Consider the following 15,349-nt stretch of genomic DNA (forward strand, 5'->3'; position numbering starts at 1 on the left):
GAAGAAGTGCCTTAATGGATGGGTTTATGGTAATTACAATTTTAAAACCAAATTCTCTGAGAGAGATATTGAATATCTCTCAGAAATGTTAATATCATGTAACATCAGAAGGCCAACTGAACTTCACAGAGCAATAAGACCACTAAAGAATTTAAAATTTTGGAAAGGATCTGAATATCGGACGTTTTTACTTTACTTGGGACCAGTACTCCTTAAAGATATTTTAGCTGGTCCAGTATATCAAAATTATATTTATTTATTTTATGCTACTACTATTTTGAGTTGTTCAGCTTATTTAAAACACATTAATGTGGCTGAGAAATTGTTATTTCAGTTTACTACAACATTTAATAATTTATATGGCAAGGATGCTATTGGGAGCAACGTGCACAATCTGTGCCATGTTGTGAATGACGTTAAAAAGTTTGGTTCTCTAACTGCTATAAGTGCATATCCTTTTGAAAATTTTTTATTTAGTTTAAAATCATTAGTTTGTACTGGTAAAAGGCCATTAGCACAAAGTGCCAAACGGCTGACAGAAATGCAAAGCTTAAAAATAGATGCTTTTCCTGGCTTAGTAACTCCTTATGCGACAAATGAAAGTTTAAAGAAAAAACCAGAGTCTTTAGCACTTGCAGGATACAGGTTATACAAAACCATTTGTGTGTCAGAAAATATTATGTTATCTAATAATAATAAAAATAAATGGTTTATGACGAGTGATAATATTATTATTGAGTTAATGTATGTAATGCAAGATAAAAAAGGATACTACGTTTACGGTGCTGGTATAAAAAATTATGCAGATTTTTTTATTCTGCCATTTAAATCGTCTAACATAAATATTTATGAATGTAAGCATAAAAGTAAAAACGATTTTAGTTTGCCTAAATCATACCGTTTAGACCAAATAACATGTAAATTATTTGCAATCGAATGGAAAGACAAGCTTGTATTTTTTCCTTTCCTTCATATTTTAACAACTAATGAAAACTCTGTTTTTGGGTACATAAAAATATACATTCATTTATTATTATGATTATCCTAAATAAACACTTAACACTAAAACAGGCACTAAAACAATAATTATTCTTTTAAGAAAATAAAATAAATTCTTGCTCTTTGGCATATAAATCATTAAAAAAAATCACAAAGAACATTTTAAATAAACAATGAAAACTAGCTGGGTAGCTAGGTGCATAATATATAATAAGGATGTTATAGTGGCCAAGGTATTACGCGGCGCGACGCCTCTCCACGATATCGAGGCGAGCGCTTCTGAAAGGTGGCGTTTTGGTTGCACGGGGAACTTTATAGAAGAGTGTTACTTTATAGTCACTAAAAACCCTTGGCAATACAGTTCCAAAAGAGTTCCTGTTTCGATATAGTCACTTCTGGGTAGTTACGATTGTTACTTTATTGAATTATATACTTTAAGGTTTCAAATGGGTAGTTTCGGCCTAATTATTCATAATTTTTACTTTATAGTAGCGTATGGAACTTTTTAGTAATTTTCATCGTATCGGCCATATTTTTTGAAAGCTTACGAGGTAGTCTCCAACATTAACTAAAAAATTATGCATTTTTTCTCAAAATATGCATTAAAACCTTATATATGTTAACCATTTTTGACCATAAAATACTTTTGCAAGATACCAAACAATGATTAAAAAAATTTGAAAAAAATTTCGTAATATTATATAATTTTTTAACATAAATAAAAAGGTTTATTCAGATAGTTGGTGCGGCGCTTTAAATTATTTTAATATAAACCTATAGTTTTAACCAGTAAACTCAATTGCGTCGATAAATTTACTTTCATATTCCTAAGAAAAACGCAAATCAATATTATGAAAAATCATAATATAATAAGTAAAATGGCTGTTTATGATTCGTTTGTCATCATGCCATTTTAAAACAATCTTACAATTTCATAAAGGTGGCGCTGGTGAAGAAGTTCGAAAAAGCATTAGTTTGCCACGAACTTGTGACCACGACTAACTAGGCAGCCTCGTGGCATCTACGTATCTGGGACGAAATTATCTACTTTATAGTAGCACAACAGAGTAAATGCCTTAGTGGCAAAAACTACCCAAAACACTACCCAGCTACCCAAAATCATTCCCCATTTTAGTCGCAGCCTCGTAGCATCTTACAAATATGGGATGTGGCCGCCTAAGGTCGCCGTCCTCTCTATAGTTTCTTTTAGAGTGGCAATATCGTTCCTGTCCACTATAAATGCTAGTTGGGTCTATTAATGTGTTAGAAGCTTTGTATTTTATAAAAACAGCATAGGATAAAGTAAATTTCTCTACAATAATACAATTAAGAACTGCTTTGGCAAAGCTGGATTCAGAAAAAGTGGATGTGGCTCAGAATTTGCTGAGCAAAATTATTGTGATGCTGAAGACGATCTGCCCTTAGCAACACTTGCTTAGTTACTGCGACATGCCAAACATTTAGGAGTAGCAGACCCCCAGAAAGTAGATGATTTCCTGGCCTTAGACAATAACATAACAACAGAAGAAAATGCCATTAACAACTTTTCGAATTTGGATGTAGAAAGCCTAGGCCAACTTGAATATGATAGTCCAAACGACTCAGAAGAAGAAGTGGAACTGGTGGACTCACTAAGAGGTTCAAAAACTATAAATTCATATGGGGTAGCTCTAAATCATATTTCTAAATTGAAAAAATTTGCTAAAGATGATAAACTTTTTTCAAAAAGCTAAAGAATAATGTTTTTTTTTTAATTCTCGTACCATGTACTGAAGCATTTATGTTTTTGTATGCGTAAACATACATATAGATATATAGCATAAATACATACTTTAAAAATGTGGCGAGTTTCTGTTTCATTTTCCTCATGATTATATACCCCGTTATTTATACTCTATATAATACTCACATACTCTCTTTTAAACGGACACCTCCCATAAGCGGACAAAAGTTACGGAACCGTGAATGTCCGCTTATGGCAGCTTTTCTTTTGAAATTAGGTATGTCAATGTAAGGTATTTAAAAAGGAAAAGTTTATATTACAGATTCCTTAATGCTGTCAAAATAAATACGCAGTAATTTTACGGTACTCTAGGTGGGTCCATTTAGGGCCAACGTAAAATTACTGAAATTTACATATTTATTTTTTGTAGTTTTCACTTTAAAAAATGGCGCGAACTGATCATCACTTTTGAGGCTTATGCCTATTGGGCTAGGATTAATTTTTATATTCTATATTACACATTAGGAAGCACTTGTTATTTACAAAATTCATTTCTCTCAGAATAGAGAGAATGTATTATTAAACTCACGTATTAATTGATCCAAACTTTAACAGTTAATTTCAAATTAATTGTCGTTAACGTCGAAGGTCTTCTCCTTATAAATCGACTTTTTAATTGGAAAAGTTTGAACAGGGGATCAAATAATTTCAATATACGAGATAGATCCACCTAAAGCGTTAATTTACTTAAATGAATTAAGGATATTTGTTTAATTTTTACACAAAATTGGTATGACGTCACTGGTTCCAATATTAAAAAAAAAAAACAATTTACCTGTCGCAGAACCAGAAGAAAGAGATTTTCCATTTGAAGTGCTGACCGAAGCGACCCCTGCGGCCAACTTGCCAACCTCTCTTAAAACCGGTGGAACAAAGGCGGGAACGGTCGGTTTCGAATTTCCCGCGCCTCCCACTAATAAGGCAGACAAGCGCGGTGTCTTCGTTCCTTTCCCGCCCGATTTTAAGTCTGATTTTAATTTATCACTCATTTTCAAAATTCAAAATAGAAACAAATGAAGAGTAATAAAATATATGCGCCCACGCACTGTTATTTTTAAATAATAAGAAGAAATCGATTTATGCATAAAGTGGTTTGCAGTTTAACAAACTTTTCACAAGAACCCGATAATTTAGTTTATGATAGTAATTTTTCAAAGCACAAAACAAACTGTAAAAGGCCAATTATTTGAAAAAATCCATTAAAGTAAGTCACTTCACGCTATAGCAGGTACCAAAACAAATCGGTGTCAAAAACATATGTTTATTGTCGTGAGCTTAGCTTTAATGTTGACAGAATACCTATGTAGTATAAACTTTGCTACCTAGCAACACTATTAGCAAAAATCCTTAATATGTCAGACAAATGTCATCCTTGACACATCTAGTAAACAGCTGATTTTTTTCGCAATGAAATTTGCTAAAATTGAGGTTATGTAACCTTATTATTATATTTTTTCCCACTGTTAAATTAATTAAGTTTAAAAACTTGTATGAACTATCACTGATCTCTTTAAACAAAAACAACATAATGTTCCGCAGCTTATCAACCCAATTAAGTTACGTCTGTAAAAGGTACGCAGGTCATTCCAAATGGGCCAACATTAAACATATTAAAGAGGCGAAAGATGCAGAACGAAGTGCCATTTTTGCAAAGCTTTCCAGACAAATTAAAGTGGCTGTAACACGTAAGCTGTGCCGCAATAATAAGTGATGAAATATAAAATTTTTCATTTACAGTTGGTGGATCTACTGATCCCAAAAAGAATTCTAAGCTAAACCAGGTGATTGATCAGTGTAAACGATTTAATATGCCAACTGCTACGCTGCAAAATGTTTTAAGAAGTTGTGAAAGCGATAAAAATAATACCCAGTCCTATATGATTGATATTAAGTAAGTAGGTATATTATAGTTGCAGGAAATAATACCTTTGAAAAGCTTAACATATAGGGTCTCCGACTTAAGATGAAATCCAGTCAAAATAAGTCAATCCTTGGATGTCCAAGTGACATAAAAATGGGACATAGATTAAATCCTAGAGACATCCCAAAATATCCCATGAAGTATATGGGACGTTCCAGGGATGTGCTTTTGGAACAGTACAGGCTATAAATAGGATCATCCCAAATTGATCATATAGATTTGATATATTCTGATGAGATATTGTCTTTGTTATTCAAAAAAAAACAGTTAGATACCTGTGTTCTGCTAAGTTAAGAGATTCTTGCAAACCCCTCTTCGTTTCTGAAAAAATCCTAACTCTTTTTTCACTCTTTATCTTACAAACAGCTGCTCTTATTCACAAAATTCCCAAATTACCCTCTGACACTGGCCATTTGACTTGTCGTGTAAATGATGTTCCCCTACCTATTTCTACCTCTTCCCTTACCAAAAACTCATTAATTTACATAAATTAAAAAATTTACAATCATGTTCCTCTATGTGTTAGACATATATCGGATGTTAACAAATTTAAAAGAGAATTCAAGACGCTTTTATTGGCTAAGGCATATTATAACCTGGATGACTTTTTTAATGATAGGTTTTAACCTTGGACATGTTGGAAAGTTCTTTTTTTCCTTTTTTCTTCTCTAGTTTTGTCAACAAGTTTACCTTTATTTAGTAATTGATTGTTTTATTTAGTTATCTTTAATTCAAGTATGTTCAAAAAGTTTTGTCTTCTTGTGTTTAATTTTGGTCATTGTTTTGTCAATTTTTGAAATTTTGTGCCATGTTTTGTAGTTTTTAGAAATTGTATTTTTGTTTTGTTTTTTTCATTTGTAGGATGCTTGTACACAAGATTATTCTTACGTAATATAGCACATTTTCTTTCTTTCTTCTTCTTTTAGAACTCCTTTGTATAGTCCTACCATAAACATACAGGAGACTTATTGGCTGTCCAGTGGAGGTTTATAAGACAAGATAATTTGTATTTTCCCATTTCAACCTTTCAGAGGCATATCACAACATAATTCAGGCTCAATATCTTTTCGAGTGACTTGTGTTTTTGGGTTAAGCATTAATCATTCTAAAACAAAAACATATTGCTTAGTACCATAATAGTAAGCCACAGTGTATCTATCACTAGGCCCCTGTAGTGTACAAGTGACCTAAACAGAGATGAATACCATTGACATATCACCTTAATCTCTTTAAACTTTAAGAGAATTTCTAAACTTATCATTTACTGCCTCATGAACTTGTAAGCTTTCGAAGCCTTTCTCCTTTTTTTGTCCTTATCCTTTGTTATAAAATAAATATGAAAGAAAAGAAAGAGAAATAAATATGAAGAATAAATATGAAAGCAGAAGATTAAAACTCAAGGTTTTTCTCCCAAAGATGCTAACATGGTTAGCAAAACACATGTCAAGAGTAAAATAAAGGGTTTTGATTAGTGGTAGAACTGTCTGAATATACAAATTCTCTCTATAAGTGAGCTGAAAATCATGAATAGCATCTCAAACTTCATTTTGCAAAAAAAGCCAAAAACCTCACACTGTTAGTGTGAGGTTTAGTGTAGCATTAAAGAAAAAAGAATGGTCCAATAATATAGTTTTTTAAAATACCACACCACATATTTACTTTCTTAGAATATTGTTTTTTGCAATAAATTCCCCAGTGAGGATTCTCATTACTCCAATAGTATCTAATATTCTGTATTCTGATATGATACTGGCCCATTGATAGAAAATGTCACCTCATAAGTAAATAATATTTGCCATTGTCATCTTAAAATTCAGCCTGCATCATCACCTGGTTGTATGTAATGTGTACAAAAATCTTGGCTTAAATGGCTTAATTTTATTTCTTGTCAAACCTATAAGAAAATGACTCAATGAAAATTTTCAATATAAATGGATTGTCACTAATAGTCCTTTTGTACCATTTTTTGCCTTACAGGTCTTCAGACCTTACCTCTGGATTTTTTTTCTGTGAGGTCCTATCAAAAATAAACTTTATAAAACCCATCCACGAGTATTGGAAGAATTAAATACAGTAAGATAATGCACAAGTTTCTAAACAAGAATTAGAAAAAGTTTGCTTAAGAAATAGGAACATTTATGAAAAATGCATTAGAATTTATGGTGGTGTGGTCGAAGACATTGACTTAGAGTACTATGTCTTTAATGTAACACATTTCTTACCCTGGGCAAAATGTGCACCTTATAGCCATGTAGTCTTTTACCAAAAATGAAAAAGATAGCTCAATAGTCACAATATTGTTTTGTATGCATATTAAATGGGACACCCTCTATATAGAATGAACAATTAAGAGTATATAACAATAAAATTGCAATTTAAATTTATGGTTTTTGTAGAGGTCCAGGGAACTGTTTTATTTTATGTGAACTGTACACCCATCAGCTGCATCAGCTAAGAATGACAATAGCTACACAGTTAAAAAAACATAGGTAACTTTTTCAATTTCTGGAATTGGAATTCAACCTGATGGGTACTTTATAGGTCAAAATTCGGAGATGGAGCAGGAAATCACTTATTTGAAGAAAAAGGAATAATCGCAGCAGAAAACCCTCAGCTTTCCTCCAAAAGCAAAGATGAACAATTAGAACTTGCTACTGAACATGCCATAGAATCTAATGCAGAAGAAGTCATATTAGGGGATGACAACATATTTCAGTTTTTGTGCAGCAGTGAGACTTTCCCACAGACTCAAACCATGTTGGAGAAATTAGGTTATAAAATTGTGGATGCTTCTGTTGATTATGTGCCATTGAAGCTTCAAGAAATTAGTCCCTCAGATTATGAAAGTTATGAAAAACTGTTAAAAAAGCTAAATGAAATGCCAGAAGTTGTTAGGTTATTTGATAATGTTAATATTAGTTGATGTAAGTAATGTTAATATTTCAAAGCAATTGTATTAATTAAATTGTTATTTTAAATTTATTGAAGGTTCGGCAAGAGTTTTGTATATTTCGTTTTAATGTTGATTTTTACCGAGTTCTACTAATAAACAAATGTAAAAGAAGTGCTGTAAAAGTTGGGTAAAGATATTAATAAAAAGGGTTAAAAATAATAAATTCTTTCAAACAAAGATGGCTGTATTAGTATTTCACAGATAAAAATGGGAAATAAGATATACGTTAACTATAATATGCTGCACATTTGTTACATTAAATGATAAGATGATTCATGGTTATGTTGTTTAATTTTGTCACTCATACTGTTTGAATGATTTTTATGTTTTATATTATTCCTTAATAAATTTGTGAAAATCTGTTTTGTAGCATTGCACATTGAAGTAATAATAATTTATAGAGTCGTTGGCATTAAAAAGTGATTAGATTTCATTCTAGTTAGACAAGTGACATGTATTTCTACTTTTGTAGTTTGTCATAGAATCTGAATCTTTCCTTTTACCAATTCTGAAAAATCTATTCCAGTATGCTGGGCAAGAAGTGAAAGCTTGGTTATAATTCATTTAAGCTTATTTTTCTCGAATTACTGGCATCATTTAATCTGGTCTTACTTCTGACAAATGCTTCACTTAAGCTACTCAGTCTTCTATACATGTTTCTTTTTATTTGTTTTTATTTTCATCTTTTATAAAATATATCCTAGCATTCCTTCTTATTTCTAAAGAGTGTCATTTTAAAAAGTTTCCCTAGAAGTATTTTGCAAAATAAAAGAGTTAGAAGAATGCAATATGAAAATAACAGTCGTAGAGGTTGGAAAAACTAAAACCACCATATTTTGTTAAGGAGTCATACCCAAGCACCCTGCCCAATAATTTTTAAATGGTAGGTATATTAAGTCCAAAAATTAAATATATATTCCATTAAATGTAGAGACTACCCTTCACAAAAGAAACGTTTAAAATAAAATAAATTTTTTACTTAAAATATTAAAAAGTCATTTATTTTAAATAACATACTTCTGGAATATCACAGAGATATGGAAACTGAATATTCCCTGCATATCTGTTAAACATATGCCAGAAATATTGCTTTTGCCAAATAAGATAAAGATGGCATATTCCATGGATATTGGGAAATATATTGTCTGGGTATCATTGATCCTGTATGGAGTTGTACATACGTATTACCGGCTCTTTGTAAAGGCGAAAATTTGGTGATGGTGGTTGAACCAACCCATTAATGTAGGTAAAAAATTTTGATCCGCTGATTCCCTTGTTTTTGTAAAGACCTTAACTGGAATCTTTCCGGATACACTCCTTCGCATTTAAACTAAAGATTTTTAAGCAGCAACCATTTCAAAATCTTGAATATGGTACTAATAATACGGCGACCTACTTGGCAAGAGTATTCTAAAATTGAACACACATTTGAAAAGTATATAAGAGTTTAATGATAAAAATTTATTGTCAAAGATTGGAGAATTCGTAAAAAGCAGCCTAGCATTTTTTAACCTCAGTTAACCTATTGAGAGCGATAATTAAGGAAAACAACAGTTAAACGCGATGAAACTTCAAATTGATCAGAGAGCTTTCGAGAATAGTCTGTAAAGACTACATCGGTTGAGATTTCATCATTTATAGATTATGAAATAAATGCTGTGAATATGTTTGGCAATGAATTTTATTAATGTACAAGTTCTTCGCATATTGAATTGCATTCCTCCTGCTTCTGATAGTATTTGTTGTTGCTCTTATTGAAGTAGATTCTACGAATTCCAATGTTTTTCTTATGCTTGCGTTTTTTGTTCTGTTGAGTTTACTCCACTTCGCGTTTAATGAATTAAGTTGAAATTATTTATAATTCTCTTCCTTATAGTCAATTAACAAATCTCTTGGATCGCTGCTCCACAAAACCCTTTTTAAGCTTTCGATGATGCTGATAGGCCTTTTTGAGCTTTTATTGCTCGCATATATCTATGTGTTTCAATATATTTTGATTATTGACTTTTACATTGAATTGTCGAACAGTGGGTTGCCAAGGCAGTTGTGCATATAGGTCTCCTGATGGACCCGTCATGCCCCACCGGGGTTTACCAGAGCCCAACGGCCTTAGAGAAACCGATAAGGCTCTCTGGTCTGAAGGACTTAAAGTCACTCGGTACACTGAGAGTGTTACCCAAGTATTTGAACCTGGCGCGCGTGAGTGCTGGGCACTCCCCTACTACATCGTAGTAGATTTTTAGTGAGACAGGCAGAGGGCCCACCTATGTGCGCTTTGGCCTGTCTCATACCAGGGGACTCAGTCCATCTTCGGTGGGTCCACTTGTCCAGCAGACCCTTCATTGACGCGACCGCAACGCATTTGGCGATACCAACTTTGGGTTCCGGCTCCATCGGCACATTCGCGGATCCCAGTCTGGCAAGAGAGTCCGCTTCCTCATTACCTGCGTGGCCAGGTATCCAGACGAGCTGGACCAGTTTTTTCAGGACTTTTATGCACTCTAGTACAAGCTTGGAGTTTACCTTTGCGGCCGTGATAGCCTTAATGACAGCTCTGCTGTCCGAGCATATTGATACGAATGTATTGCGGTGTCCGCAGCTTAGGATTTTCTGTCCGCATTTTAATACAGCGAATACTTCGGCCTGGAAGACAGTGGCGTGCTCCCCCAGTGAGTATGCCCTACTGGTGTGTGGGATCCCACCACAAAGCCCTGATCCAGCTCTGTTATTCATTCTGGAGCCATCTGTGTACCAGATGGTCCCCCTATTTAGCAATGCAGGTCTGTTGGAATGCTGCCACTCCTCTCTGTCTGCAATGTGCGTCACGAATCCCTCGCAGTCCACAGTCACTGGAGCCATGCAGTCACTGCCCATCAGAAGGAGAGGACATTCCTGTATGGCCCGTGATCAAATTTTTGCGTGACTGGTCTCGCCAGCACGTAGTTCGCCGAGGACGTATAGCCTGTACCACTGCAGTGAGGACTGCAGTCCTCACTTTTACATGAATTAGTTGAGTTTTGCTCTGATGTTTGGGTGATTCTGGATAACTTTTAAATTTCCACTCAAAATATAAATGATATTGACGGCTTGGTTGATAATTTGCTTGTGATATTATAGTAGATACGCCACTGGATCGTTTTGCAGACAAAAAACTGCTTTAAAAATACCATTAAAACGACGAAAAATGTAAACAAAATATTTCTAATATCGCAGTTTCTTTGTCGCGCGTTCTGTTGAATTTTATTGAGTGACAGCTAGCGAAGCCACATATACAATAACCAGGAAATAGTTTTCTATATATGATTTTTTATATAAGTGCAAGATATTAAATATGAAAAAGGATAAAAAATATGAAAAGGCTCGTTGCGGTCTTTGTTTGGCCTGGATGCCGAGCTTACAAATTCTGAAAATGCATCTGATTGCAGGACACTCTAAGGTTCAACTAGCTCGTGAGTATTTAAAGCTGTATATTAGGCAAATATTCCCGAAAATGTTCACTAAAAAGCGCCAAAATGCGAAAAAAGAAGCGAAATATGACAATGATGTGTTTGACGCTGAAAAAACAGAAACAGTATTTGCCAATGAAAGTGTCCAAATTTTATGCAGGGATAATGATATAATTATTAGAGACGATAAAAGCTCTGTTGATATGGAGTTTTCATTTGATGAGAATTCGAGTGATATGGCAACTAATATAAAATCGAATAATAATATAAATAGTGAAAACTGGCCAAACAAAAAGTTGCTGAGACTGAAAAAGGATGAAAATACTGGCATGAAGTTTGAAGTGACCACTTCGTCGAGCAGTGCTTCCAGCGAAGATCATTCAAACAATAAGTTTTCATTTAAAAAGCGAATAAGAAAGAGAAGAAATACCAGAGACAGCACTAGACATTATAAAATTAACATTAGTAGATCTAGCAACGCCTTCAACAATATTAATGCTGATGGTAAATGAGTTTTTTGAAATTTATTTAGCACACATCGAACTAAAAATTCTTTTTTTCAGTTTCCCAGTGCGACAAAAAACCCAACAAAAAAATATTTACGGAAAATCCCAAATTAGCGTCAGACACCGAATCCGCCTCTGATACCGGTAGAAGTTATAGAAAACTATTTTATTGTCACGTGTGTGGCAACGGTTATAAGGATTGCAAATTGCTTTTGGAGCATCTTCAGGTCCACGAAAATCGTTGCAAGTATGCTTTTAAAATTGTACTTATTATGTTTTTTTCTCTAACTAATATGTTACAGGTTATGTAATGAAATGTTGGCGACAAGGGAACAATATAGAGAGCATCTACAAAGCCATCTTTTTAAGATTTTCGTTTGTCACCTTTGTAACTATGAGTTTCCCTTAAAACATTTACTTCATAAACATTTAGATAGTCATATTGAAGATTCTGTGCTAGAGTCTGTTATTGACATGGAAGAAGTAAGTATAAATTAAGAAATAAAATATTTTTTTCAGCGTTAAAAACAGAATCATTTATTACATCTAATAATAACTGCGTTAATTTTTAATTTATTAATAAAATAATATAAACTGCGGATTAACCAGGAATTTAAGACATAATCATATTGTTTATATATTTTCGTGAATGAGGCTTTTTACCCTAAAGTCTCAAAACAAAATAATAAATTAAAAAGAGAATTCGAATCGTAATAATGATAGTTATATAGGTAATCCTAAGAAATATAGTATTGGTCGTTAGATCATCTTTTTCTTTTACGTTTAGCTCAGTAGTATAATAGACAAGAATCATTTTGCTACTACTCTTCATGAAATAAGAAACCAGTAAATTTTAGCATTTTTTTCATTTTTTATTTGAAACTCTTTGATTAATGATTGAGTCGATTTTTTAAAAGCTATATAGAAATACTATATACTTGAGAAAAAGGGAATTCCTAATAGTTTAGATCAATTATTATACAATATACGATTTTAAAAACCGATATACTATTCGGGGTTTAAAACGTAAAATTCATAATCCTTAATCCAATACACATTCCGAATATTGCAGAAATACGTTTTGGATTTTTAGAACATTTTAGGAATTTAATCGAACAATGTATAGTCCCACAAAAATCCCTGACGGCTCTAATTAGTAGAGTTTAGATGAAATCTGAGTAACGTATTTAATCTTTGTATTGTTTTAATTATTAAATTTTTCTGTTATTAAATTATCTTAAAAATGTGCTATGAAATTAAAGATATTTGTTTTAATTTAGATGATGACTAAATGACTAAAAGGTGATTTCAAAGGTTTAAATTATTTATTTCGAATGTTAAAAAAAAAACAAATAAATCTAAAAATCATTTAGAACGTTCTTTTATTTTTATTCAATACGAATTTTTCTTAATTTCTTTAAATTTTAATAAACCTGGTTTCCATTTGTTCTAAACTAATTTATCTATAAATAGTAAATTTAAACATTTATTATTAAACTGAACTTTGAAATATATCTCCATAATGTGCAAACCTTCAAGGAACTGTTAATGAAATATTCCATTGTAATGTGTATTGTTAATAAGGTTTTTTAGAAATATTTTTTTTTTCATTTAATTTTAAGCCAGAAACTGGGTGGAAATTTGTTAGAAGTTTAAAAAATAAATCTTATAAGAGGAAATTAAGAAAAATTGGCCATCTGAATAAAAGAAAATTTAAAAAGATAATGTGAATATTTTGATTTTTTAAGCTATTAATCGAATATTTAATTATAAATAAAAGAAATAAATGGAAACATCTCATCCATTTTCTCCAAGAAGCCAAACAAACAACAAAACGCACTACACATGTTTCACTCCTATCGGAGCATCATCAGGCCTAGAGACCTAACACATTACAACTGTATTTTAATGACCGTGACTTAGAGTTTTTACCTATGTTTTATTAGATATAAAAGACTTATACATACATAAAATATATACAGTTAAAACTTTAATAGAACGAAAATTGTTTACCTTCATAGTTTTTTTTAGGAATATAAAGCTTCCCCGTGTAGACTGTCCTCCAACGCGCCATATGAATGTAGTATAAACAGCATAATGTGCTATTTGTTAGGTGATAACTTTTATCGAGATGCCAACAGTAACATACTGTCTCATAAAATTTTTTGTGATATTTGTTTTACCGAAGTGTATAAGGTGGACTACCATACCCATATGCAAACTGTGCATTGCGTTTATGGTTATAATTGGGTAAGTAATTAATACTTTTTTACATATTATGTAGTAGTAATATATTTTAAAACTATTCTTTTTTAGCCCAAAGAGTGAATATGAAAGGGAACTTCAGGATAAATATTTATTTTTTTAAATATATTATATTGGGTGTTTTAGAGTTGTGGTCACAATTTCCTTTCATCAAAATTTGAAAGTTTTTATATAAACATGGGTACAAAAAAGCCAGGATAAAAAAAAAATTACGCATTTTTGCCTACTCCTGGACTAATTAGATTTGCTTCACAAATTCCAGGTCTGGACTTAGCAAGGTTATTTTTTGAAAAAAAAATGATGGTCCAGTGGTTCTTAAAACCGCGTGACCCACAAATGAAGAAAACGTTACAAAATATGAAGACTAAGTCAATGATTATAATGCACACTATTTTAAGCGTTAATTATTTATCTTTGTACGCATAGAATAATTACTTGGGCAATAAACGCGTAAGCATGTAAGTAAAAATAATTCTCAAGAGCCACTATTGTTGCGCAGTTCGGCAGAAGCGCTTAAAATTTTTAATTAAAACCTATTTTTTTTTAAATTTGTATCGTGAAAACGAAGCATTTTTGAGAATAATAAATAATACAATAGTTGTTACCGGAGTATCCCTATTTACCATTTATAGTGAAATTTAATTTAAACTAAAATATTTTTTCCTAATTTTTGTTCAGACGAAAATCTATTCATACGAATTTTTATCAAATTTTGATGATTGGAAGCACACCTCAGGCTCTTGTCACCACAAATCTAAAACTCCCTGTATAATTATTAGTTATAAGAAACTTTTTTTTGTTGTTACAAATAGAATCAATTCTTTAATTTCCGTTTTTTACATTATGGGAATGTATTCTTGATTTTAGGCATATATTTATTAGAAATTACATTTAATTTTAAAGATGGCGGTTGTGAAGTTGTTTTTTTGTTTTAAATAAATAAATATAGCCTTTGTTAAATATATACAATTTAACAAAAAAAATTAAGCAGGATATGTTATATGGCGAAGTCTAGTCATCTCTACCCAGCCATAGAATGTATAAATACATTTAAACTAAAACTTGACGTTTTGTCAGGGCAGACTTATACAAAGTTTTAAATTGTGCTCTATTGAGAGAAAAGAATTCCGCAGAAATAGTTATATATTTTTATAGCATTTTAGACGAATGATTGTTAAAACAAGGCAGTTTTGTGTAGCGGGAATATTTAAAAATTTCGGCAACGTAAGCTTCTTGAATGGTTTTCTTTTCGATAAACTAGTTTATTGTAATTGTTCTTGGGGCATATGGATTTCTCAAAATTTTGGAGAATTTAAAATAGCCACAGTATAGTATACGCATAAAAAAACATGGTCCGAGAATAGACCGTTGTAGGACTCCTGAATAATAAATAAGAATAAATTGCCTCGGAATAATCCTACAAAATTTTAGCACACTGTTATCCCCAGATCATGTGAGAAATTATAGCGATAGTGA

The 15,349-nt window shown here is 32.0% G+C and overlaps 3 protein-coding genes across 4 annotated transcripts in view; 2 read left to right on the forward strand and 1 right to left on the reverse strand.

Annotated features, from left to right (window-relative positions):
• The window catches only part of LOC126737876 (cytochrome b5 reductase 4), a 162,783-nt gene extending 158,762 nt beyond the window's left edge, over positions 1-4,021 (reverse strand). For both annotated transcript variants that reach the window (XM_050442951.1, XM_050442950.1), the window contains exon 1: positions 3,558-4,021. In XM_050442951.1, coding sequence (XP_050298908.1) covers positions 3,558-3,771 — 214 coding nt within the window. In that variant the 5' untranslated portion in view covers positions 3,772-4,021. The remainder of the gene's footprint in view (positions 1-3,557) is intronic.
• Positions 4,022-4,196: 175 nt separating this feature from the next.
• LOC126737322 (translational activator of cytochrome c oxidase 1) lies at positions 4,197-7,934 on the forward strand. Its single transcript, XM_050442181.1, has 4 exons — positions 4,197-4,467; positions 4,520-4,673; positions 7,100-7,192; positions 7,245-7,934. Exons 1-4 carry the CDS (start codon positions 4,311-4,313, stop codon positions 7,624-7,626), a joined length of 786 nt encoding a protein of 261 aa, XP_050298138.1. The 5' UTR covers positions 4,197-4,310; the 3' UTR covers positions 7,627-7,934.
• Positions 7,935-10,885: 2,951 nt separating this feature from the next.
• Positions 10,886-14,866, forward strand: LOC126737443 (PR domain zinc finger protein 15-like). Its single transcript, XM_050442350.1, has 5 exons — positions 10,886-11,606; positions 11,666-11,855; positions 11,911-12,091; positions 13,640-13,858; positions 13,925-14,866. Exons 1-5 carry the CDS (start codon positions 10,988-10,990, stop codon positions 13,934-13,936), a joined length of 1,221 nt encoding a protein of 406 aa, XP_050298307.1. The 5' UTR covers positions 10,886-10,987; the 3' UTR covers positions 13,937-14,866.
• The last annotated feature ends 483 nt before the right edge of the window (positions 14,867-15,349 follow it).

This window comes from Anthonomus grandis, chromosome 6 (assembly GCF_022605725.1).
Source record: "Anthonomus grandis grandis chromosome 6, icAntGran1.3, whole genome shotgun sequence".
NCBI lineage: Eukaryota > Metazoa > Arthropoda > Insecta > Coleoptera > Curculionidae > Anthonomus > Anthonomus grandis.

Coding starts and splice junctions, on each gene's coding strand:
- LOC126737322 (XM_050442181.1), top strand. CDS start 4,311: ATGTTCCGCAGCTTATCAACCCAATTAAGTTACGTCTGTAAAAGGTAC. Junction 4,468..4,519: donor AATTAAAGTGGCTGTAACAC/GTAAGCTGTGCC, acceptor TTTCATTTACAG/TTGGTGGATCTACTGATCCC. Junction 4,674..7,099: donor TCCTATATGATTGATATTAA/GTAAGTAGGTAT, acceptor TGGTTTTTGTAG/AGGTCCAGGGAACTGTTTTA.
- LOC126737443 (XM_050442350.1), top strand. CDS start 10,988: ATGAAAAAGGATAAAAAATATGAAAAGGCTCGTTGCGGTCTTTGTTTG. Junction 11,856..11,910: donor GTCCACGAAAATCGTTGCAA/GTATGCTTTTAA, acceptor AATATGTTACAG/GTTATGTAATGAAATGTTGG. Junction 12,092..13,639: donor CTGTTATTGACATGGAAGAA/GTAAGTATAAAT, acceptor AGTTTTTTTTAG/GAATATAAAGCTTCCCCGTG.